General features: G+C 35.8%; 1 protein-coding gene across 6 annotated transcripts in view; it reads right to left on the reverse strand.

The window, feature by feature from the left end:
• LOC142345763 (polypyrimidine tract-binding protein 1-like) overlaps window positions 1–26,965 on the reverse strand; it is a 54,920-nt gene extending 27,955 nt beyond the window's left edge. The window contains exons 1-8 of one of the 6 annotated variants that reach the window (XM_075398079.1): window positions 26,832–26,965; window positions 10,269–10,593; window positions 9,950–9,981; window positions 9,633–9,872; window positions 6,084–6,269; window positions 5,665–5,829; window positions 5,003–5,309; window positions 4,436–4,570 (exon numbers count right to left, since the gene is read on the reverse strand). In XM_075398079.1, coding sequence (XP_075254194.1) covers window positions 4,436–4,570; window positions 5,003–5,309; window positions 5,665–5,829; window positions 6,084–6,269; window positions 9,633–9,872; window positions 9,950–9,981; window positions 10,269–10,437 — 1,234 coding nt within the window. In that variant the 5' untranslated portion in view covers window positions 10,438–10,593; window positions 26,832–26,965. Of the gene's footprint in view, window positions 1–4,435; window positions 4,571–5,002; window positions 5,310–5,664; window positions 5,830–6,083; window positions 6,270–9,632; window positions 9,873–9,949; window positions 9,982–10,268; window positions 10,594–11,045; window positions 12,834–25,610; window positions 25,914–26,831 lie in introns of those variants that run through there. The other 5 variants (XM_075398075.1, XM_075398074.1, XM_075398077.1 and 2 more) reach the window with 5 other exon arrangements.
• Between the last annotated feature and the right edge of the window lie 507 nt (window positions 26,966–27,472).

Here is a 27,472-nt window from a genome sequence, read left to right on the forward strand (position 1 = left end):
GCCTAAATGCACGATGCTTTACTTCAGTTGCAAACAAACTCAATAAAACAATACAATGGTAAAAAAAAATCGCAAAAAGACAAACATAGCTGGCAGATTGTCAGAAAATAGCCGCAATAACTTCGTAGATCTGCAGTCTCAAAAAAAAAAACAGTAAAAAAGACCGACCAAAAAAATCCGCCTTTTCATTGCAGGTTATATTTTAATGTTATATTTTGATTAAAAATCTAAATTTGATTAAAAATCTAAAGTTTTTGCTGCCTCTATTAGCTGCTCTCTAATAACCTTCAATTAGAGTGACACACACCCATTTGACCTTATCTCTTTGAATTAAAGTAAATAAATGTCAATTTCATAGTGAGAAGTGATTGTTGAGAGTGAGTAAGTCAAGCGTGACCAAAAATTTAATCACGCGAATGAGCAAAAAAACTCGCTCCACTAAGAGCGAAAAATGACGTCACGCATGCAATTCAGTTGAAATTGCATGAACGAATGAACAAAAAGTGGCTCTGACGTCATATGGTCGTAACAAAAATCATGACGACGAAATAAAAAAACATAGCAGGACAAGTCCTGACGTAATTTTGTCTTAATTCAAAAAGGAGGGTTTCAAATGACGTCATTAGAGCTGATTGTTTACCACTATAACCACTAATAAATTTAGAGTGAAAAATTTCACCAATTTTCATTTGACTTTAAGTAGTGAACTGCCGCCAATTGAATTCAGGTGTTTGAAAATGTGGAGGGAAATTAACACCACGCAAAAAGAAATAGTTAAGGGCGCAAAATTCACTCGAAAAGTCAAAACGATCAGGCAAAAATTTTGCATAAAAGACCAACAGTGTGATGTCATGCAACGAACTAACCTTTGATATTAACTTTGTGTGATGTTCAGTCGCGTGATATCATAAATATTTGCTTATATGTTTTGTACTTCCGTTTGAATAACTTTTAGAACAATACCCACTAACACCCGGTATTATGCTCCTAACATCGAGCAATTGACTAGTTGAATTGGACTTCACTTTTGGTGAGCGCTCAGTCATTCATTAAGTTTTTCCAAAGATACGAGAACGTTTAAGCAGTGCAATAACAGTTTACGGTATACCAATTTGAGTATACGATAAACAGTTTTACAATACCTGATTGCTTAAAACTTCGTTTGAGAGCAATAAATAAGTTTAAAATTTTTTCGATTAAAAAACATAGCTGGCAGATTGCCAGAAAATAGCCGCAATAGATTCGTAGACCGGCAGTCTAAAAAAATAGTAAAAAAGACAGACCAAAAAAATTTGTCTTTCATTCAAAGCTGATCTGTTATATTTTGACTAAAAATCTGTATTTGTTATCTGTAATAATCTGTAAAGTTATTGCTGCCTCTGTTAGCTGATCTCAAATAACCTTCATTTAGAGTGACACACACCCATTTGACCTTATCTCTTTGAATTAAAGTAAATAAAAGTCAACTTCAAAGTGAGGAAGTCATTTTTGAGAGTGAGGTAAGTCAAGTGTGACCAAAAATTTAATCACGCACATGAACAAAAAAACTCGCTCCACTAAGAGCGAAAAATGACGTCACACATGCAATTCAGTTGAAATTGCATGAACGAATGAATAAAAAGTGGCTGTGACGTCATATGGTCGTAACAAAAATCATGACGACGAAATAAAAAAAAACCAAGAGAAGGCCAATAATAGCCCCAGCTATCGCTGTGCGGCTATTAAAAATATTCAAACAAATCACCAAAAACACAAAAGAAACAGAATATACAGGCAAAAAAGAAAAAAAATCAAAATTAAGACCCCAATACTATTCTTAGAAAGTAATTATCAGTCAAAATGTTTAAACGCGTATTCCAAGCAAATTATTTTTTCAATTTATTTTTTCAAAATATTTTTCAACTTCTGATAAAAGCAGGGCTGATTAAAACTATAGGCCTCAGGAAAATGATAGACTGATACATGCTAGAATGCGGAGAATAAAGAGAGAAACAAAAACATGGAAAAACGAAAAACTTGTTCTTGATTTCTGAAAATTAAAAATTAAATTGAAAATATGAAGTAGAAAAACAATTTATTTTTTTAAACATAACTGACTAACGTCAGGCGAATTGCTCTCAAAATACCGGCGAGCGGTTGGCGTCGGTAGTAATCACCTTGAGATCAGGGGTGCTAGCAGTAGGATCGGATTAGTGCGTTGGGGTGAGAAGGAGGTTTGGAGGGGGTCCCAACCGCTGAAAAACTACCGTTTTACAATGACTGTCTTCTAAGAGAGCTGTTCAATAACATAATGCCTTCCGGGCTTCAACTGCTTACCCAAAAAACAGCAGTATCTAGTTCACAGACGTACATGGTCAGAAGCATCCAATAACTCAACTATTCGATAGATTAATTTCCTAAAAACTCAACTACAGTAGATCTACAGTATGTTAGATTTTGTGCGTTTACTTTTGTCAACGAGTGTATCTACTAAAAAAGTCGCGTAAAGTGAAATACATCTGTAAATTAATTGGAATTAATTTACAGATGCACCTGACGTTCATATCAGTTTGACTAAAAGTGTTGTTAATGTAATGTTGGTCTATTTGGAGTTATTGGATAGTTGAGTTAATGGACATGCTGTTGTGTACATCGACAAACTAAGTTTATTAGACTACTGCTTGACACTTGCTATCAAGGACTTCACTCTGCCTTTGACTTCGTTGGGAGTCACCTGGACGAAAACGAGTGATAAAAAGTCGAATCAACAACCTGTATAACAAATTTTTGACAACGGCTTCAAACCCGTCGATATCTGTTCATGTTTGTCAAAACTGCGGAAAAAATATAGACCCAAGTAAATTCTGGAAGGCTTGAAAGTTGGAAGAAATTCTCCCTGGGTGCTCACGCCTGAACTCACGCCTGTTATTAATAGTATTGTTTTGAGACCGCATGTATGGAAACCGTGCCATCACAACAAATTAACATAACCGACTAACATCAGGCGAATTGCTTTCAAAAGACCAGCGAGCGGTTGGCTTCGTCAGTAGCTAGACACGGTTTAGTGAGGCTAGATTTAGCTTAATTTAAGGGGCACCGAAAAGCTGATCGTGGAGCAACAGTGGGGTGGGGAAGAGCGGGGGGCAACAGTGGGAGGGTAGTTCGTGACTGCACGGAGCCCTTACAGCCTCAAAGATGTGCAGGGGTGGGGATTGTGGGGGGGGGGGGGGGGGGGCGTGAAGTGAGAGGGGGGCTGATGTGGGGGGACCACCCTTCAAACAACTCTACAAAACAGATTCTGTGAATCGCATACTTGGAGACTATTGAGTTGAATGGCTCTAAGAGCACTTAATGACCCCAGGGCGCTACCTGTTTATCCTATTTCTGAGGACAAAAAGTCAAATGGGTCAGACAAAAAATCGGTCAAGCGAAAAATCGCATTAAAAGAGGCCGACAGGACTAATATAATTGCTATGAACTTCGTTTGAGAGCAATAGATTAGCATAGCTATCCTCCTGTATAGGGTAAAAGGTGGATACATAGCTCAAAGATTGAAAACAAAAATATTTTGCAAAACAAAAAATTTTAAAAATTCACTTATGAAAAAATTTGAAATTTCAAATACTGAACGCCACAAAGCTATTCAATTATTACTAAAAGAAAGTGAGGAACCCTGACAGTGCACAAAAAGGCTTTGTCTAGTAATTTAAACCGGAAAAACAAAAAAACAAAAATGGACAAAAAACTGCCAAAATCCGGCAAGCATCTGTATAATTTTAAAAAACAAAAATACCTCACGTTATAAAGAGGCACTCAATCATTGAAATATCAAAGGTAAATTACCACATGCACTGATTTTTGAAAGATCCACGTTAAGATCCGAAAATGAAGAAATTAATTTAAAAAAGCGAAAAATGGATTAAAATCGGGAAATATGTCCTCGTTTAGAAAATAAAAGGCAATATTAGACTCTCAAAAAAACTATGGTATCAATTTCAGAGATTCACATATAAATACAGCTTCTATTAAAACCTGTTTCTACAAAAAACTAAATTGTAAGAAAAAAAAACGGGCAATTGGACGAAAAACAGCTAAAAATGGTTTATCTATATGCGGCATTCTGTCACAAAAAACACCTTTCAAAGTTGAAAAGTGATTTTGATCAAAGCGCATGACCAAAAAACTTCTCTTGCTCAGAAAAAAATTAGTTCACAAGGCAATTTTTCTTTCCCTTTTCGGTCAAAACGCCGTCTGAACGAATAGCACTTCCGGTAAAAAACCTAAAGAATACATTTCAAATTCTTTGAACTGTAAAAAAGGATAACGCCTAGGTAATAGCCTTTGAGAGGCAGACTATTAAACATTTCTAGCATCAAACGTCAAGCTGTTTAGTTGACTTAACATATTTTCCTTTTGAAACCAACAAAATGTCATTTGTAATCTGAGAAAAACTTACACCCACAAGCTGCAAGCTGTCCTAAGGAAGCAGCAGGGTTAGTCAAAGTTGTAAACTGGTTCGGTCCTCCTCCTGCAGCCGCTCCCAGTCCAAACTGTGTGGCCGCAGTTGATGGAAAAAGACCTTGAGCAGCTGCTGAAAAAAATACCTGTTTTCAAAAAAAAGGCACGAGAAACATTAATATCTTGAAAATTGTCTCGAATTGGCGTATGCAAGGCTTAAATACGCTTTCTATTTTCAAACGTTTGGTCGGCTTCCACTGGTATACGTAGGTAGTTGCATAAGCTTAGGGAGAGGCTAGTATTACTGAGTGATGGGAAGAGGGGGGTTCAGGAAATGTGGCCGGGGTGAAAAGAGTCCGTCCCATCCTTTCCAAATTGCCCTTCTTTTCATAATTTAAACACAGGCAGCAGTTTACGGGAAGCGCAAATTTACTGCTTGAAAATTGATCAAGTAAAAAATCGTAGAACAGAACCAACAGAACCCAAGTGATCGCTAACTTTATTTGAGAACAATCATTATGTAATTTTAAACAAAAAAGGTATGCTGAACATTCTGGGTCCTTACCTAACGCAAGTGTCGTTTGGTCGAGAGGTTGAAGCACTGAGGGTGTGTTTGGTTCCCCAGTGGGTAAATCTGGTCTCGTAAAGTCCCTACTTTTCTCATTGTTGTATTTGACATTTAAATTGGTCAATTTCGAGTACTCCACTTTTAGTGGACAACAGCCATAATAGAGATTCTGTCCATCGTAATTCTCTTTTGCTATTTGGGCCGCTTTGGGATCCATATATTGTATTAAGGCCTGGAACTGCTGTGGGTATCCTGGCTTCGCAAATGTGATTATCTTCATGACAAACCCAGTTCTCGTGAACAACTAAAAAGAGCAGAAACATGCACGTCATTTACAAAATCTGTAAAAAAAGGATCCCTAATCAAAAACTTGGAACGCTACATTCAAAAATGAAAGCATCCAGAACCGATACAGGAAAACTCTTAATCCTCGGCATTTTCTTATTTGTACAGAATTGTCACGATCATTAATAGAAACTACTGGCTAGGTTAATATTTTATATAATTTAAATTATACACCGATGAACTGGCAATAAACAGTACATGGCAATAAAAAGGTGAAACAATAAATGGCAATAAAAAGGTACAATCATTTTCAGAAAGTTGACGAGCCTCAAGACTGAAATCGTAATGATAACTTAATTATGATGTGGTCTTACATGATGTAGCACCTCCATGTTGACTTGGGAGTAGATGTTCTGGTTCTCACCCATCTCCACAATCACACGAAGCACTGTCCTCTCGTCGCCGCCTATTCCACCTCCCATTCCCATACCATTGTCAGGCGGACTGCCCCCTCGGCCAGAATGGCTAGATCCAGAACTCTGAAACGAAGAACGTAATCTCAACAACTCATAACCTTCAAAATATTGCAACAATCAATTTTTAGCAGATCATAAATCAGGTTATAACTCATTTTACCGCATGCAGGAGGCTTTACGGCTCTTTGGTTACTGCTGATACGCTCGCACGTCCTCATTAAGAGCTGATCAATTCAGTTAGATCGCAATGTTGGCATTTCAACTTATGTTGCTTCCTATTACGGTAAAGGAATTGTAGCATTCTTAGCAATATTCACCATGTAGTTAGAGCCACCAGAGTTTCCACCAGTTGGTACTTGCTTCATATCCTTAGCAGATCCGAAAGAGACTGACAGCTGAGATCCCCGGTGAATTGGGGGCGAAGCTTGACAGCGACCCACCATCTGCACCGCCATTCTCTCCTCTTCGAACTCCAAATAGCCTTGTCTCTTCATCTCCGACACCTGTAGATCAACATTAGCGAGTCAATATATCCATCCGCACTTTTGGTAAATATACATAACCGACTAACGTCGGAAGAATTGCTCTCAAGCGACTAGTGGGAGCTCGAATCAATTGCAGCCTGTTTCAGTCGGGGGAGGTGACTTAATTCAAAAAGGAGGGTTTCAAATGACGTCATTAGAGCTGATTGTTTACCACTATAACCACTAATAAATTAAGAGTGAAAAAAATTTCACCAATTTTCATTTGACTTTAAGTAGTGAACTGCCGCCAATTGAATTCAGGTGTTTGAAAATGTGGAGGGAAATTAACACCACGCAAAAAGAAATAGTTAAGGGCGCAAAATTCACTCGAAAAGTCAAAAAACGATCAGGCAAAAACTTTGCATAAAAGACCAACAGTGTAATGTCATGCAACGAACTAACCTTTGATATTAACTTTGTGTGATGTTGTCGCGTGATATCATAAATATTTGCTTATATGTTTTGTACTTCCTTTTGAATAACTTTTAGAACAATACCAACTAACACCCGGTATTATGCTCCTAACATCGAGCAATTGACTAGTTGAATTGAACTTCACTTTTGGTGAGCGCTCAGTCATTCATTAAGTTTTTCCAAAGATACGAGAACGTTTAAGCAGTGCAATAACAGTTTACGGTATACCAATTTGAGTATACGATAAACAGTTTTACAATACCTGATTGCTTAAAACTTCGTTTGAGAGCAATAAATAAGTTTAAAAATTTTTCGATTAAAAAACATAGCTGGCAGATTGGCAGAAAATAGCCGCAATAGATTCGTAGACCGGCAGTCTTAAAAAAATAGTAAAAAAGACAGACCAAAAAAATTTGTCTTTTCATTGAAAGCTGATCTGTTATATTTTGACTAAAAATCTGTATTTGTTATCTGTAATAATCTGTAAAGTTACTGCTGCCTCTGTTAGCTGATCTCTAATAACCTTCATTTAGAGTGACACACACCCATTTGACCTTATCTCTTTGAATTAAAGTAAATAAAAGTCAACTTCAAAGTGAGGAAGTCATTTTTGAGAGTGAGGTAAGTCAAGTGTGACCAAAAATTTAATCACGCACATGAACAAAAAAACTCGCTCCACTAAGAGCGAAAAATGACGTCACACATGCAATTCAGTTGAAATTGCATGAACGAATGAATAAAAAGTGGCTGTGACGTCATATGGTCGTAACAAAAATCATGACGAAATAAAAAAAACCAAGAGAAGGCCAATAATAGCCCCAGCTATCGCTGTGCGGCTATTAAAAATATTCAAACAAATCACCAAAAACACAAAAGAAACAGAATACGCAGGCAAAAAAGAAAAAAAAATCAAAATTAAGACCGCAATACTATTCTTAGAAAGTAATTATCAGTCAAAATGTTTAAACGCGTATTCCAAGCAAATTATTTTTTCAACTTATTTTTTCAAAATATTTTTCAACTTCTGATAAAAGCAGGGCTGATTAAAACTATAGGCCTCAGGAAAATGATAGACTGATACATGCTAGAATGCGGAGAATAAAGAGAGAAACAAAAACATGGAAAAATGAAAAACTTGTTCTTGATTTCTGAAAATTAAAAATTAAATTGAAAATATGAAGTAGAAAAACAATTTATTTTTTTAAACATAACTGACTAACGTCAGGCGAATTGCTCTCAAAATACCGGCGAGCGGTTGGCGTCGGTAGTAATCACCTTGGGATCAGGGGTGCTAGCAGTAGGATCGGATTAGTGCGTTGGGGTGAGAAGGAGGTTTGGAGGGGGTCCCAACCGCTGAAAAACTACCGTTTTACAATGACTGTCTTCTAAGAGAGCTGTTAAATAACATAATGCCTTCCGGGCTTCAACTGCTTACCCAAAAAACAGCAGTATCTGGGTTGGAAAAACCGTTTAGAAAAAAGTTAAAAAATCGAAGTAAGTTGCCGCATGTGAACAAAAACCACTAGCGAGAAAGCGAATTTTTGCTGAAAGACCGTTTTCTTACTCTACTTTAAAATTAGAGCGAAAAAATGTCACGCCGCAAAACCACTCGTTTTTTCGCTCCACTTTCTGTTTCGGCGTGACCAAAATCACTAATCCATTTTGACTTCAAAAATCATGAAAATGTGTGGAACAGATCTTAAAAAAAAGACAGCGCCCCAATACAATTCAAATTCTTTGAATTGTAAAACATAGCCGGCAGATTGCCGGAATAGCTGAGAAAGAATAGACATGCTTGCCATATAATAGAGATAGAAACAGATAAAGATCTAAATTGAAGAAAAATTGACGCCGCTCAAAAAACTAGGTAAAAAACGTTCAGCGATACATCAATAAAGCTTGTTAAAATTCATTCCGCAGAAGCCTCTTATTAGGGACCTTTACTGCACAAATGAGTTCCTTTGACCTTAAACAAATTCAATTTAAACTTAAGTTTTAAAGTGCAAAAGTCATTTTATTGAGTGAGGTAAGTCACGTATGATCAAAATCTAATCACGCAAATAACCTAAAAACTTTTTCTAAAGCGAGTGAGAAATGACATCACGCGCGCAAATGCCGTTAGTGAGAGGAAGAAGTCATTCAGAAAATTTGACTTTTTCAGCTTTGCTGTGTGAACATATGTAAAACGAAAAAAGAGCGTCAGACGAAACAAAAAACATAGCAGGACAAGTCCTGACGTACAATTCAAAGAATTTTCATTGACTAAACAGAAAACTAGACCTAGAACGGACTATGAATGGCTTGGTAAAACCATTTAGAAAAAAATCCGATCCAAAAAAAAACGAAAAAACAGTAGAAATCAAAGTCAAATTGCCGCATGTGAACAAAAAACCACTAGCGAGAAAGCCAATTTTTGTTCAAACACCGTTTTCTCACTCTACTTTAAATTTGGAGCGAAAACAATTCACGCCGCAAAACCACTCGCTTTTTCGCTCCACTTCCTGTTTCGGCGTGACCAAAATCACTACTCCAATTTGACTTCAAAAATCATGAAAATGTTTGAACAGATCTTAAAAATTCTTTGAATTGTAAAAAAACCAAGAGCACCGCAATATAGCTTCGCTCAGCTTACAGCTTCGCAGCTATAAAAAACCAAGAGAAGGCCAATAATAGCCCCAGCTACCGCTGTGCGGCTATTAATCAGACAAAATCTGATAATTTTCAAACTCAGTTAAAGTTTTCTAACAATAAAATTAGAAACTTCCACAGATTCCATAAAAAGATCATGCATTTCGAATTTATTAAGAGCCGCAAGATTTGACGCATGCCCAAAAACTGAAGATTCTTGCAATTGGTTTTAAGGATATTTATGGGTTTTCTTTCAACTCTAATTTCTGGGAAATATTATTTCTAGCTTTACTATATTACCTGTGCAGCCACGATCTTGCCATCCTTAGCACCCAATCCAATTATCTCAGGTTGTGTAGTTCCCTCGGGAAGGTTGCAAATAGTGACAAATTTGGAGGGAGGCGCAGTGCCCCCAAGATTACCCAGAGACTGGGGTGGCTGTTGCTGCTGGGGCTGATTGATACCAGCGGAAGCATGATATGTTTGCTGAAGTGCTGCTGCACCTCCGCCCCCAGAGAGGTTGAAATTGTCCAACTTCACCTGGAAAACCAAATCCCACATTTACCACGCTATACAAGAATAAAGAATGAATTCGAAAACTTGTAAGAACTACACACCTTCTTGGCGTCATTTCCAGAAAACGGAGACACTAAAACACACAATGGAATTTGCTAGCAAATTCATACTATCCTTTTTATGCTTGCGGTTGGGGGTCGAACTTATTGACATTTGGTTTCCTAATAATTCGCAAACACTTCCAAAATACACATTAGGTATTATAGGAGGAAAATTAAATTAAATTGATCAAAACATCAGATCCCTCTCATGATATACAAAACAATGGAACAAGGATGTGATTTAAAGGTACAAAATTTCAGTGCAATAGGCATAGTCAATGATTAAAGGGAGAAAGTTACAATAGGAAAGAGATAGTACCTTGAGAGAAAATATTCAGGTTATTAGCACCAGCGGCAGCCGGGTTCCCTCCCATGCCTCCGTAGCCGGGCAACGACAGTGCTGCAGCACTAGGGCTTCCTGCCACTGCGGCAGCGGCTGCAGCTGAATTCAGAGCAGCCAATTGGGTTGCCAATTGTGGCGAATACATTGACTGGTTAGCCGCACCTGGTGGTCCTCCGGCACCCAGTTGATGGGGCGATGCCCCCGATAGACCCTGGGCCGCGTAGTGGTGTCCTGCCGCTGTGGCCGGCACACTTGCGACCGCAGAGGGTGTAGGGGCAAAGAGGTCGGCATCGGAACCACGCTAGACAAGAAGAAAGTAGAGAGGTGAGATGAAATAGAATAAAGCAGATAGAAGAGAAAAGCACGGAACCATTTATACTCCTTCCAAACCAAATTTTTACAATGTGTGGGAGGCTTTACTCAGAAGGTAGTGGCAATCCAATAATATTACAGCATGATCAATCACTATGTTCATATTTAGACATTAATACAGCTAACATCAGTTGAAATAATGTACACGGAACCAACAGAGCAAACAAAACCTATAATATTTTTGAATGTCTTCTCAGGATTATATGAGTGAGGGTTTTGAGAGACAGAGGGAAATTCAAGAGAAGAGATAGAAATCTTTAATGGTGAAAATGGAATCTTAGAGTAACCCTATGATCCATTTAGTTTATCGGGATCACTTTAGGTGTGGAATGATGCCAACTTGTACACAAAAATCCTTTTTACAAGAAAAAACAAACAAACCTTCATTATCCCGGTGCAATTGTTAGAGAAGATTAGGAACTTCTTTAACCGGAGGTTGCCAAATTAATACAGTAACAAATAATGACCAAAGAAATGGAATGATTCAAAATAAACCAGTGCGGTTTGAATCTTTTGAAAGATCTAATATAACCAACTAGGACACTAAATATCTGCGTGTCACTCTTCTTTGAAGTTTTATATTGAAAATAACTACAAAATAAAGTTTGTGAACAAAAAATACTTGTATAAAGAAGTTGGTATGTGTTTTTGTTGTTGCGTTTGTGCGAGTATATGTATGAATAAAATTATGCGAGTGTGTGTTTGTTTCTTTCAACTAATGGAGCATAAAAAGCAAGGAATGGCACGGGAGCTCCAACTGTGCATGGATGCTGCTGTTCCCAATGCAAAGTTTCAGTTGGATTGTTACGCACGGTCACAGATGGAACTCAAGAAAGTTATGAAGCCTCGCCAGATGTTAAATCAAGTCAGTGAGCGAGCGCTCTTTTTCTGCACTTTTCATTCACAGTGCTATGCCGTTGTTACTTTTTTATAACTCTAACCAACCAAAAACACAAATTAAAATTTAAAATTACTTGGCCAAATAAATCACTGAATAGTACGCATTATTAAAACACTGCTGTACAACTAATCAATAATGAGGTTTTAACTTTCGCAGCAAACATGAATAAGTAAAAAAAATTTTGTTAATACCAATCACTCTAGCATTAAGGCACTTTTAATCACATCGAATAAACTCAGCGATCTGAGTAATTGTAATTAATAAACCACCAACACATTCGGTTCTTATGTTGATTACAAAACAAGTTTAAAACGAGCACAAACACTTTTGGACCTGCCGATGGAACTCGATTGAAAGAAAAGAGAGAGCACTGTTGAAACACGAAACCAAAAACCAATAACAATAATACAAAGTAAATAGTAAAGAAACAGAAAGGGACTATTGAATTCAACAAGACTACTTTGGACAGATGCAACCTGGATTTATAAAAAGAAATAAAAAACAAAATGAGAACTAAGGATTACTGTGTCTTTAATATTCGAGACCATTATACACTATTACACAGCGGAATGCACACAACAAAACTGTTAGTTTTTCTACTTTTTCACTATAGTAGCACGTATACATAAGCAAGTACAGCCAAATGCCTGGCTCTCAAGATTAAATATTAATGGGAAGACGTATGAACAAAGAGTGTGTTTTCAGTTTTTATTAGCTAAGCTGAGCTGGTCGGGGGATCTTTATGAAGTGAAGCTACTCGCGTAGCTGTGGTAAAGAACTGCACTGCAGCACATACACGCATACAACATCTCAAATTATACTGTACTGTACTTTTTACAGACTATTGAGATGTATAGATGGATAGAGGGAGTAAATAAATATAAATATCCAAAGTGGGAACTAATAGCTGAGGAAAGAAAAGACTCTTGCTTAGGATAAACAGAGCAAAAGAGGGAATGAAAATGAGGAAAATAAAGAGTTTAGACAAAGAACCGGTTCCTTAGCCTAGCCTAGCCAAGCCAGACCAAAAGATGACTGTTGCTAATACTAGAAAAGCGCCGGTTGCATCCAAAATACAAACAAAACAAAACAAACAGTCAGGATAAAAAGTACTGTTGGTAATGGTAGTTCAGTGTATAGGGGGGTATGTGTTGCTATTGATAGGACATCGCAGTCTTATAAGCAAAGGGACACAGTTAGCAGAATCAGAGCTGTTAAAAGTCACACCAAACTGTTCACCCAACTAATTGCTCCTTCTAGTTATACTTGTCTTTTATTCCACCCCCAAATTCCACATCTATATCCAAGCCTAGCCAACTCAGCAATAGTGGGACTTAGAGTTCAAAATAAACATACAGCAGCTCATTACAATTTATCATCTCAGCCAGCAAGGGTAATAGAGCTACATGCAGAAAACGCAAAAATTAATAATACAGTTCACAATAGATACTAGTAATGTTGCAGAAGTACTATTAGGAATAGCCCGGCCAACTTACGAATGCTCAACACACACAGGGCAAAGGAAGCAACAAACAAACAAACAAACAACAAACCCCCTCCCCATTTGTTACCTAACCTCTTAAAAGAGGTACAGGGCGGCCGGTAAGCAACAAAGCCGTCTGCGCTTCAACCAATTTCCCAATGGCCAAAGCCGCATCGAGGAATAAAGAGCAAAAGGACAAGTCAAGCGCACACAACTCGGATGAAATATGAAAATTATGAAGCAAAGGGGGAAGGGGAAAGACTCTGTTACTGGAACAGAATATAAATTATTAAAATTTTTAATAAATTTTCTTTTTATGCCAACAATGCGTCCGGAACGCAACGGGGAGAGAGGGGGAGTTAGTTTAGTACTGAATAAAGAAACAAACAAAGCAAAACAAAAAAGGACAAAACAACAATAACCAGTGCAGACGCAGACATTATGGGATTCTAAATCTCCAAGCACATCAGCTATCAAGCAAGTAAACCATTCGATCTCTATTCTCTATCGAAGATTATACTTCTGATTCCATTGTTAAAAGACCATCAGCAAAAATTGTGCTTCATAAGGCGTACGCATACTTAGCACTAATATTACTATACCTATTATCCAATCAATCTATCACAAGAAAGGCTGAGAGAGCGGGAGAGAGAAAGAGCAAGGGGGGATTTGTGGCTGGGAGAATAAAGACTGAGGTAGGCTGAGGAAGAAAGGGAGCTTTGAGCAGATTGGGATCGACTTATTAATAATAAATAGCACAAGACGCAGGTGTGCCAAAGGAAATTAGAGAGAGCAATCATTAGAGGCAGCACAGCATGCTTTCTACTGCAGTGACAGCCCAATCAAAACTGTAAAACAACGGCTCATCCGCAATAAACACCACAACTGCTGCGGATGATGATAAATAGCTATTTCACATGCATTTCTTGCTTCTTTTCAAGTCACTAGATGTAACGTGCGACTCATGGGCATCAAAACCTCAAAGTAATTCAGTTTTATTCCCTTCATGACTTATTGCAAAATTTTTGAAGCAAAGCAATGATTTAGGCAAAATAACATTTAAAAAATTAACATTCACCAACTATTTCAAGTTCACCTAAGCTTTTTTTGAGTTGCTCACATAAAAGGAACATCAAATTCCTGATTAAAAATGCGAGAAAGATACAGTTCATATCAATAATGTATCTCTTGGGTGACAAAAAGATTTTGAACAATCCCGTAGATTTTCCAGACAAAAGCCGCGAATTAGAAGGCCGAGACACCATTTTTAAAACCACCCAAACTAAAAAATTATTTAGGAATGTGACTCTGATTTCAAATTATCCTTGGTATCCTGCTGCCCAAAAGATACATTTGGAAAGCAGATACATTGGGGAATACATACATTCTTAGCAACTGAGACGAATCAACAAAACAGAAATAAATTACACGTGACAAAAAAGAAGGCCTCACGGCAATTAAAAAACAAAAACCCATACGATACACAAAAGCAAAGCAATATCAGTCTCGACATCGTTTTTGTATATTAAAACTGTATACAAAGAAATCTCACATTAAAAAAAGAGACGCCTGAAACAAACTCCATAGACACTGAGTACAAAAAGTCCCTTCAAAGATTAAAAAAAATACAAATTAAAAACAGACGAAATTTAATTAATATATTGTGAAATAAGACAGGATTTTCCACTTATTTCAATCAGAAACAATGTAATATCAATTGCAGAGGACTAGAAATCACTGCAACTTCAATCAAAATTTACTTTTAAAAAACATAAACACAAGCCAGAGAAAAGAGGTAAATCAACAAAGGGCGGACCAAAACGGTTAGCTATAGGCATCAGTCTGTCGAGAAAAAAGATGAGACCAATAGCAGCCTCGCTAACTCTTTGCAGCAATTAAATAGAAAACCTTCCTTCACAATTCAAAATGCATTGGTAAGGATAGCTTTAGGCAGTGAATGGTTTAAAATTTAAGCTTCACTTTCGTTTCTTTGTTTACCCAATACGCTGATGTTCATTTTTCTGCTACACAATAAACCAGTTTTATAAATACCTCTAAAAGTAAAAAAATTCCACCCGACATAATGAGATATTTTTTCTCTTGAGTGACAAAAGATTCTGAACAATCCCGTAGATTTTCTCAACAAGAGCCGTGAATCAGAAGACCGGGACCCCGTAGTTAACAAAATCACCCTGACAGAAGCAATATATTTGAAAATATGACTCTGATTTCGGATTATCCTTTGTATTCTCTTACCCAAAAGATACATTTGGAAAGTAGATACATTGGGGAAGACAGATACATTCTTAGCAACTGAGATAAATCAACAAATATGAAAAAAATTCACGTGACAAAAAATAAGGCATTAGAGCAATTCAAAAGGGAAGAAACTCGTAAGGGGCACAAAAGCACAGCAAGAACAGTTTCGACATCGTTTTTGTATATTTCCAAATATATACAAAGACACCTCACAGTACAAAATTAGACAAGCCTGATTTCATTCAAACGCTATAAGCATTGATTACAATAATTCCTTTCAAAATTTAAAACAGAATTCAAAAATGGACAAAAAATAGCTAAGATATTGAGAACTTATTGGATCAGAAACACTGTAAATCAATTGCGAAGGATTATAAATCACTGTAACTTCAAGCAAAATATTATTTTAAAAGCCGAAGCACAAGCCAATTAAAAGAGGCAAATCGACGAAGAGCGCATAAAAACGGTTAGCTATTAGCACCATTCTGTCGCAAAAAAAGTTGAAACCAATAACAGAATGGCTATCTCTTTGGAGTTTTCATTCAAAACTCAAAATGCATTGGTAGGGATAGCTTTAGGAAGTGAATAGTTTAAAAATTAGGCTACTTTTGTTTCTTTCTTTACTCTACCAATATGCTGATGTTCACTTTTCTGTTACAAAAAACCAGTTTTGTAAATACCTCTTAAATTTCAACAGGTTCCTCCCGACCGTCGTTAGATTTTTGGATACCGTAAAAACCTGGTAACGTTTTGGCAGCAAAATTTTATGAACACGACTTCAAGGCATGTTGAAATTCTACAGGTCTAAACTGGGGTGGTTCTTTGCTCACTATTTCAGTTCTAACTTCAAAGTAGATGAAAACCAGGTGTCTTTACCAGTCATCAGCTCAGGCTTGAGGCTTGAAAAAATTCGATTAGAATCATTTTAAATACGGATGAAGTACACTTTCACGCAAAACAACATCAGATAGATTATCATTTACCAACCATTACAAGTTACCTAAGCTTTCTTTGATTTGCTCGCTCAAAAGAAACAACAAATTACTCAGTAAAAATGTTAGAAAGACCCAGTTCATAATGAGATATTTTTTCTTTTGAGTGACAAGATTCTGAACAATCCCGCAGATTTTCTGAACAAGAGCCACAAATCAGAAGACCGGGACCCCGTAGTCAACAAAATGAACCTGACAAGAGAATTATTTGAAAATATGGATCTGAATTGAAATCATCATTTGTATCCTCCTACCCAAAAGATACGTTTGGAAAGTAGATACATTGGAGAAGACAGATACATTCTTAGCAACTGAGATAAATCAACAAATAAGAGAAAAATTCACGTGACAAAAAAATAGGCATTACAGCAATTCAAAAGGGCAGAAACTCGTACGAGGCACAGAAGCACAGCAAGAACAGTTTCGACATCGTTTTTGTATATTTCCAAATGCATACAAAGACACCTCACATTATAAAATTAGACAAGCCTGATTTTTTTCAAACGCCATAAGCATTGATTACAATAATTCCTTTCAAAAATTATAAAACCGAAATCAAAAATGGACAAAAATTAGTAAGGATATTGAGAACTAATTGGATCAGAAACAATGTAAATCAATTGCGAAGGATTAGAAATCACTGCAACTTCAATCAAAATATTACTTTAAAAACCCAAGTACAAGCCAATTAAAAGAGGCAAATCGCCGAAGAGCGCATAAAAACGGTTAGCTATTAGCACCATTCTGTCGCAAAAAATGTTGAAACCAATAACAGAATGGCTATCTCTTTGGAATTTTCTTTCAAAAATCAAAATGCATTGGTAGGAATAGCTTTAGGAAGTGAATAGTTTAAAAATTAAGCTATTTTTGTTTCTTTCTTCACCAATACGCTGATGTTCACTTTTGTGTTATACAATAAACCAGTTTTTTTAAAAATGTCTTAAATTTAAAAGGTTCCGCCCGACAGTCTGATTTTTGGATACCTTAAAAAAACTGTTAACGGTTTGGCAGCAAATATTATAAACACCGACTTCAAGGCATGTTTTTAAATCTACAGCTCTAAACTGGGGTGGTTCTTTGATTTTATCAACTGCTCACTATTTCAGTTCTAACTTTAAAGTAGATGAAAACCAGGTGTCTTAACCAAAGTCATCAGCGGATGCTTAAAAAATTTGCTTATAATTGTTTTAAATATGGATGAAGCACAATTTTACGCAAAACATTAGATAGATTAACATTTACCAACTATTCCAAGTTTACCTAAGCTTTCTTTGAACTTCTCGCTCAAAAGAAACAACAAATTACTGATTAAAATGCTAGAAAAACAGTTTATAACGAAATGTTTTGTCTCCTGAGTGAAAAAAGATTTTGAACAATCCCGTAGATTTTATGAACAAGAGCCTCGATTCAGAAGACCGGGACCCCGTAGTTAACAGAATCACCCTCACTAAAAAAAGTATTTGAAAAAATGACTCTCACTTTGAATTATCCTTAGTATCCTGCGACCCAAAAAAATATTTGGAAATTAGATACATTGGGGAAGACAGATACATTCTTAGCAACTGAGATAAATCAACAAAACTGAAAAAAAACTCACGTGACAAAAAATAGGGCATTACAGCAATTCAAAAAGCAGAAACTTGTACGAGGCACAAAAAGAAAGCAAGATCAGTTCCAACATCGTTTTTATAAATGTTGAAATGTAAATAAAGACACCTCACATTAAAAAATGAGACAAGCCTGATTTTATTCAAACGCCATAAACATTGATTACAATAATTCCTTTCAAAAACAAAACAGAATTCAAAAATGGACAAAATTTAGCTAAGATATTGAGATCTACTTGGATCAGAAAAAATGTAAATCAATTGCGGAGGACTAGAAATAACTGCAACTTCAATCAAAATATAATTTTAAAAAACCTAAGCACAAGCCAAATAAGAGGCAAATCGACGAAGAGCGCATAAAAACGGTTAGCTATAAGCTCTATTCAATCGCAAAAAAAAGTTGAGAATAATAGCAGAATGGCTATCTCTTTGAAACTTTCTTTCGAAATTCAAAATGCATTGGTAGGGATAGCCTTAGGCAGTGAATGGTTTAAAAATTAAGCTACACTTTTGTTTCATTCTTTACTCTACCTATATGCTGATGTTCATTTTTCTGTTACAAAAAACCAGTTTTTTAAATACCTCTTAAATTTCAACAGGTTCCTCCCGACCGTTAGATTTTTGGATACCTTAAAAACCTGGTAATGTTTTGGCAGCAAAATTTTATGAACACGACTTCAAGGCATGCTTAAAGTCTACAGCCCAAAACTGTGGTGGTTCTTTGATTTTATCAACTGCTCACTATTTCAGTTCCAACTTTAAAGTAGATGGAAACCACGTGCCTTTACCAAAGTCATCAGCGGAAGCTTGAAAAAAATCGATTAGAATTGTTTTAAATATGGATGAGGCACGCCTTTACGCAAAACATTAGATAGATTAACATTTAGCAACCATTCCAAGTTCACATAAATTTTCGTTGAATTGCTCGTTCAAAAGAAAAATCAAATTACAGATTAAAATGCTAGAAAGACACAATTCATAACGAGATGTTCTGTCTCTTGAGTGACAAAAGATTTTAAACAATCCCGTAGATTTTATGAACAAGAGCCTCGATTCAGAAGACCGGGACCCCGTAGTTAACAGAATTACCCTGACTTAAAAAAAATATTTGAAAAAATGACTCTCATTTCGAATTATGCTTAGTATCCTGCGACCCAAAAAAACATTTGGAAATTAGATATATTGGGGAAGACAGATACATTCTTAGCAACTGAGATAAATCAACAAAACTGAAAAAAAACACGTGACAAAAAATAGGGCAAAACAGCAATTCAAAAACAGAAACTAGTACAAGGCACAAAAAGAAAGCAAGATCAGTTCCGACATCGTTTTGATAAATGTTGAAATGTAAATAAAGACACCTCACATTAAAAAATGAGACAAGCCTGATTTTATTCAAACGCCATAAACATTGATTACAATAATTCCTTTCAAAAACAAAAAAACAGAATTCAAAAATGGACAAAAATTAGCTAAGATATTGAGATCTACTGGGATCAGGAAAAATGTAAATCAATTGCGGAGGATTAGAAACAACTGCAACTTCAATCAAAATATTATTTTAAAAACTTAAGCACAAGCCAAATAAAAGATGCAAATCGACGAGCACATAAAAACAGTTAGCTATAAGCTCTATTCCATCGCAAAAATAAGTTGAGAACAATAGCAGAATGGCTATCTCTTTGAAACTTTCTTTCAAAATTCAAAATGCATTGGTAGGGATAGCCTTAGGCAGTGAATGGTTTAAAAATTAAGCTACACTTTTGTTTCATTCTTTACTCTACCTATATGCTGATGTTCACTTTTCTGTTACAAAACCAGTTTTTTAAATACCTCTTAAATTTCAACAGGTTCCTCCCGACCGTTAGATTTTTGGATACCTTAAAAACCTGGTAACGTTTTGGCAAGCAAAATTTTATGAACACGACTTCAAGGCATGTTGAAATTCTACAGGTCTAAACTGGGGTGGTTCTTTGCTCACTATTTCAGTTCTAACTTCAAAGTAGATGAAAACCAGGTGTCTTTACCAGTCATCAGCGGAGGCTTGAAAAAATTCGATTAGAATCATTTTAATTATGGATGAAGTACACTTTCGCGCAAAACAACATCAGATAGATTAACATTTACCAACCATTACAAGTTACCTAAGCTTTCTTTGATTTGCTCGCTCAAAAGAAACATCAAATTACTCAGTAAAAAATGTTAAAGACAGAGTTCATAATGATATTTTTTCTTTTGAGTGACAAGATTTGGAACAATCCCGCAGATTTTCTGAACAAGAGCCACAAATCAGAAGACCGGGACCCCGTAGTCAACAGAATCACCCTGACTAAAAAAAAAATTTTGAAAAAATGACTTTCATTTCGAATTATCCATAGTATCCTGCGACCCAAAAAAAAACATTTGGAAATTAGATACATTGGGGAAGACAGATACATTCTTAGCAACTGAGATAAATAAAAAAAACCCGAAAAAAAATTCCCGAGACAAAAATTATGGCAATCCAGTAATTCAAAAATCAGAAACACGGACGACGCAGAAAAGCAAAGCAAGATCAATTTCGACATCGTTTTTGTATATGTACCAAGGTACATAGAGACACCTAAAATTGAAAAATGAGACAAGCATGATTTAAAAAAACCGCCATAAACCGATTACAAAATTTCCTGTCAAAAGTAAAACACCAAATTTAAAAATGGATCAAACTTAACCAGGACATTGAGAAATATTTGGATCAGAAACAATGTAATATCTATTGCGGAGGATTAAAATCACTGCAACATCAATCAAAAAAATTTTTTAAAAACCTAAACACAAGCCAAAGAAAAGAGGCAAATCAACGAAGAGCGGATCAAAACGATTAGCTATATGCATCAGTCTGTCGAGAAAAATGATGCGACCAAAAGCAGCCTCACTATCTCCTTGCAGCTATTGATTAGAAGATTTTCTTTCGCAATTCAAAGTGCATTGGTAAGGATAGCTTTAGGCAGTGAAAAGTTTAAAATTAAGCTACAATTTTGTTTCATTCTTTACTCTACCTATATGCTGATGTTCACTTTTATGTTACAAAAAACCAGTTTTTTAAATACCTCTTAAATTTCAAAAGGTTCCTCCCGACCGTTAGATTTTTGGATACCTTAAAAACCTGTTAACGGTTTGGCAGCAAATTTTATTAACACGACTTAAAGGCATGTTCAAATTTTACAGGACTAAACTGGAGTGGTTCATTGATTTTATCAACTGTTTCAGCTCTAACTTTAAAGTAGATGAAAACCAGGTGTCTTTACCAAAGTCATCACTAGATGCTTGAAAAAAATCCATTAGAATCATTTTAATGCTTGATTAGAATCATTTTTATCACGGATGAAGCAAAGCACACTTTTACGCAAAACAATATTAGATAGATTAACATTTACCAACCATTCCAAGTTACCTAAGCTCTATTGGAGCTGTTCGCTCAAATGGAACGTCAAATTACTGATTAAAAATGCTAGAAAGACACAGTTGATAATCAGAAATTTGTTCACTTGAGTGACAGAGAATTTTGAACAATCCCGTAGATTTTCTGAACAGGAGCCGCGAACCAGAAGACCAGGACTCCGTAATTAACAAAACCACCCTGACAAACAAACTTTGCAAATATGAATCTGATTTCAAATTATCCTCTGTATCCTCCGACCCAAAAGTCACATTTGGTAAGTAGATACATTGACAGATACATTCTTAGCAACTGAGATGAATCAGCAAAACTGAAAAATAAAATTCACAAAAAAATAACGCCATACAGAAATTCAAAAAACAAAAACCCGTACGATGCGCAAAATCAAAGCAAGATCAGTTTCGACATCGTTTTTGTATATTTACAAATGTATATAAAGACACGTCACATTGAAAAATGAGACAAGCCTGATTTTAATCAAACGCCATAAACCGATTACAAAAATTCATTACAAAAACAAAAAAACCGAATTCAAAAATGGACCAAAATTAAACAGGACATTGAGAAATATTTGGATCAGAAACAATGTAATATCAATTTCGGAGGATTAAAAATCACTGCAACTTCAATCAAAATATATTTTTGAAAAACCTAAACACAAGCCAAAGAAAAGAAGCAAATCGACAGAGAGAGCACAAAAACGGTTAGCTTTAAGCACCATTCTGTCGCAAAAAATGATGAAACTAATAGCAGCCTGGCTATCTCTTTGGAACTTTCTTTCAAAATTCAAAATGCATAGGTAAGGATAGCTTAAGGCAGTGAATGGTTTAAAAATTAAGCTATAATTTTGTTTCTTTACCTCTACCGGTACGCTGATTTTCACTTTTATGTTACACAATGAACCAAATTCTTTAAATACCTCTAAAAATTAAAAGTTTCCCACGAACCGTTTGATTTTTGGATACCTTAAAAACCTGTAAACGTTTCGGCAGCAAATTTCATGAAGACGACATCAAGGCATGTTTAAAGTCTAGAGGACTAAACTGGAGCGGTTATTTTATTTCATCAACTGCTCAATTTCAGATCTAACTTTATAGTAGATGAAAACCAGGGGTCTTCGCCAAAGTCATCAGCTGACGCCCGAAAAAGATCGATTAATCAATTTAAATATGGATAAAGCAAAGCACACTTTTATGCAGAATAACATTAGAATGATTAACATTTACCAACCATTCCAAGTTTATCTAAGCTTTCTTTGAGTTGCTCTCTCAAAAGAAACGTCAAATTACAGACTAAAAATGCGAAAAAGACGCAGCTCAAAACAATGTATTGTATCTCTTGAGTGACAAAAAGATTTTGACCAATCCCGTAAATTTTCCGGACAAAAACCGCGAATTAGAAGGCCGAGACACCATTTTTAAAAAAATCACCCCGACTAAAACATTTATTTGGGAATGTGACTCTGATTTCAAATTATCCTTAGTATCCTTCCACCCAAAAGATTCATTTGGAAAGCAGATACAGTGGGGAAGACATATTCTTAGCAATTGAGACGAATTAACAAAACAGAAATAAATTACACGTGACAAAAGGCCTCACAGGAATTCAAAAAACAAAAACCCGTACGACGCACAAAGGCAGAGCAAAATCAGTCTCGGCATCGTTTCGTTATATGTACAACTGTATTTAAAGAAAACTCATATTAAAAAACTAGACATGACTGATTTTCAATCAAACACCAAAACACTGAAAATAAAAAGTCCTGTCCTTCCAAAGATTAAAGAAACCGAACTTAAAAACAGACGAAATATTACTAAAATGTTGAGAAATATGTGAGAATTTTGCCCTTAATTCGATCAGAAACAGAATATCAATTGCGAATGATTAGAATCACTGCAATCAGAATATATTTTAATATATTTTTATAAGAAAAGAGGCAAATCGACGAAGAGCGCATAAAAACGATCAGCTATAAAAACCATTTCGACAAAAAAGATGAGAACAATAGCATCCTCGCTTTCCCTTCGCAGCTATTAATTGGACAACTTTCTTTCAAAATCCAAAATGCATTGGTATAGACAGCTTTAGGCAGTGAATGGTTAAAAAAATAAGCTAAACTTTCGTTTCTTTCTACCTCTACCAAAACGCTGATTTTCACTTTTCTGTTACACAATAAACGAGCTTTCCAAATACCTCTAAAAATTAAAAGGTTGCCCCGACCATGCCTTAAAAACCTGCATGCCTTAAAAAAACTGTTGACGGTTTGGCAGCAAATTTTATGTACACGACTTCAATGCAAGTTTACAGTCTACAGGTCTAAACTGGAGTGCTTCTTGGATTTTATCAACTGCTCACTATTTCATTTTTAACTTTATACTAGATGAAGACCAGATGTCTACCAAAGTTATCAGCGGATGCTTGGAAAAATTCGATTACAGAATCATTTGAAATATGAATGATTATAACCCGGAAACTTTGAATCCAAATTAACATTCCCAAAACCGGCAAATAGCCGCCATTCATTCAAATTACCCCCCTTGTAATTGAAAAAACCAAATAAATATTAGTTGTATCAAAAAATTTTAAATTGCGAGCTAATTTGATTGCATTCTGCAGTTAAGTATACTCCTGTACCCCAAGAAGATACAGGATTGGTATCCATACCAATAAACATTAGAACTGGGGACTAAAACTAACTGTGACGAACACAGGGCATCTAAAACTGGGCCTTAAGGGTTTCCGTCGTTCAGATTTTTCATTTCGTTTTTCGCTCATTTTTAGCTTCTTCGCTCATTTTAAATCGCTGAACAACTGATGTATTAAAGTACTTCCAGGAGAATGAGAGAAGCGCGACACTAGCCTTCAGAATTCCAAAAAAAATTCGAAAACGTAAAAAAAAGATTACTGGTGTTCCTGTTTTCAGAACCAACATTGTCATACAATGGTCTACGCAAGAAATCAGCTTCAAGATCTAGAGGTTTACCTAGAACTCGAATACACAAAAACAGTTGGCAGATTGCCAAAAAAGGCCACAATTGCTTCGTTGATCTGCAGTCTCAAAAAGATAGTCTCAAACCAGTAACAGAGCAACGAGAAGTTTCTTTGTCAAATTCTGAGATGATTTATTTTGCTCACGAATCCGTATACGTTATTGCTGCTTCTATTAGCTGCCCTCAAATAACCTTTATTTAAAGTCACACGCACTCATTTGACCTTATCTCCTTGAATTAAAGTAAGAAAAATCAGTTTCAGAGTCTACGCGTGACCAAAAACCTAATCACTCAAATGAACAAAAAAACTTGCTCCGATAAGAGTGACAAATGACGTCACGTACGCAATTCAGTTTAAATTGCATGAACGAATGAACAAAAGGCCGATTTAAGTTATTGTGACGTCATATGGTCGTAACAAAAATATTGAAGACGAAATAAAAAAACAAAAGGAGGCCAATATAGCTCCAGCTAAAGCTGTGCGGCTATCGATAAGCATTAGAGATGGTAACTAAGACATAAAAGAACGAACTTCAATTAGCTGGAATCTTTAAAATTTGGCTTGGTAAGTTTATATTCGTTTTATAATGATTCTGTTGTTTTTAGATTTTATAATTCACACCAATACAACCGAAATACTTTAGATCGTAAAAAATAGGTGCGCCGGCTGAGATGAGAATATAGCTGCCATATTGACAGAAAATATCCGCAAAAGATTCGTAGATCTGCTGTCTCAAAAAGATAGTAACAGAAACAGACCACGAGAAATTTTTTTAAATTTTGAGATGTTGTATTTTGATTACGAATCTGTTATTGCTGCTTCTATAGGCTGCTCTCCAAAAACCTTCATTTAAGAGTGACACGTACTCACTTGACCTTATCTCAAAGTAAGGAAAGTCTGTTTCAGAGTCAGGACGTCATTTTTGAGAGCACAAAAAAATATCGAAAAATTAGTGCATAATTCAAGATTGAGTTGTTGCGCCCCAAGATGCAAGATGGACAATTATTTTTTAAGCCATCAACTTGCTTATTGACTTTGCGTTAATACAAATGTCATCTACCGAGTTCCAGCTACTGTGTTATACAAGTCGCTTTTAAAAGCTTTTACAAGCTGTTAAAAACTAATGGTATTACCATCCAGGGGGAAATTTTGCATAAAATGGTGGAAACATATGACTATAAAACACAGACGAGGAACTATCACCTCGAGACATACGCTTAAGAAAAATATATCAGAATTAATTAATGGAGAACTAAGTAAGCAACAATACGCACCTTCATCCAGACGTCGTCAAAACAATTCATAACCACTATCGTCGCTCCTTAGTTTCGCCCAGCGAATGGTTTTGGTAATTAACTCACTTTTTGAACAATGAAGTAGGCAATAAATAATTTAAATAATTAACTAGCACGACATGCGAGAGAGAGAGACACAATGCTAGAGACAGAAAACGAGAGAGCGAAGTAAAAGAAATGAGTTTTCGATAGATGAAAATAAACGAGCTAGAAACAAAGATAGACAGAAAAAGAGAAAATCAGCAGCAGTCACTACTATAAAATAGAAAATGAAAATATTTTATGATGAGTGGTTGCTTTGCTGAAGCCTGCTGATTAATTTGGCAACCTGTGTGCAGCTTAGTGCCATCTAGCCATAACTGCTCTGTGGTTATGAATAACACTCAGCAGCCAACCGACTATTCGCGTTTAAACAAGTCGTTACACCACCGCCGTTCCAAATAAATAACACCGCACTACTTTTACATATATTACTTGCAATTAACCAAAGAAGCACAAGTTTTAAATGACGTCCCATTAAATGCTTATTCCTATTTTCATCATTAACAGACTTTTGGATGTCACTGCATTAATCAAATATAACTTTTCACAGAATTATTGCAATCTAAACAACGAACCTGATACAAGTTGGTATCTTAATTTATAAGAATGGTGTATCTCAATAGTATCAATCAAAACTAACTATAGAAAAATTACTTACAGAAGGGTACTAAAAAGAAACATCTTTCAATTTGAAGCTTTTTCAGGTTGAAGCAAACACAAAATTTAACTCGCACAAATTTTCCAATTTTCAACAAGGGTTCATCAGCAGTTTTTTCATTATAAGATTTTTAAGAGATAAAATTAATTTTCAAGTAGCAACATTAACCAAACTCAGAACAATAAACGTAAATCAGAAGAGAACAGTAAAATAGAAGACCCAAACCTTAAGATTGGGATTGGACAGATGTTCAGTATACAGTTTATAACTAAAATGCCACCAAACAGCTCAGACAAACATTATCATTAATATATTTTCTAAGCTACTCTACGAAAGACCGGTTACATTTCTGCTAGCGCATGAAATCAAATTTCCGCAATGAATCATTCTTCAAAATCTTTCAATTCTTTTTAAATGATCATGCAGATTCGTTTGCATTGTTTGAAGGGACCGGTCGAAACTAATCAAATTATATAGACAAGAGAAAAAGGGGTACTTACGACTCCATCGTCAGCACTTAGTCGTATGGTCCAGGTCCAGATTGGGAAATGTGAGGATGAAATGAAGTTGAGAATATCACGCGAGAATGAAAGAGAGAAGCTTCAAATCAACAGACGAACAGCTAAGTCTGAAACTAAACGTCAAAATGTGAACAAATACGCAAACGTGTGAACAATTCTTGTTCACGAATACCATCGCGGCATCAAACTTCCTTGCCATAACCTTAATAGGCTTTTAAGATGTTTCCTCACGCTGAGAAAATTGCAGCCTATAATAATGGTGAACCGAATTCAGTATCAGTACTGAATTGATGAAAACATTGAAAAGTTGAAATTTATGCCAGAGTCAGAATAACTAATTGGCATTGCGGTCATTTGCTACTGTTTGTCAATTTACTGATTGCACGAGAATTGTAAAAACCAATTTATTGATGCGCGAAAACAATTTTTATTATGTAGGACAGTTGAGAATTCAAAAACTTGCTTTAAGAAATGGACTTCGACGTCTGAGTTTTCAACAAGAAAGGTCACTTGGCTGTTGTTAATGAGGTTTTACGACTGTTAACAATGAATGCATGTGCCTAGTTTTTCTTAAATTACTGTTCAAACGTTTCAACACGACATGGGCAACAGCCGCAGCG

This window comes from Convolutriloba macropyga, chromosome 9 (genome assembly GCF_964194025.1).
Source record: "Convolutriloba macropyga chromosome 9, txConMacr16.3, whole genome shotgun sequence".
Classification (NCBI taxonomy): domain Eukaryota; kingdom Metazoa; phylum Xenacoelomorpha; order Acoela; family Convolutidae; genus Convolutriloba; species Convolutriloba macropyga.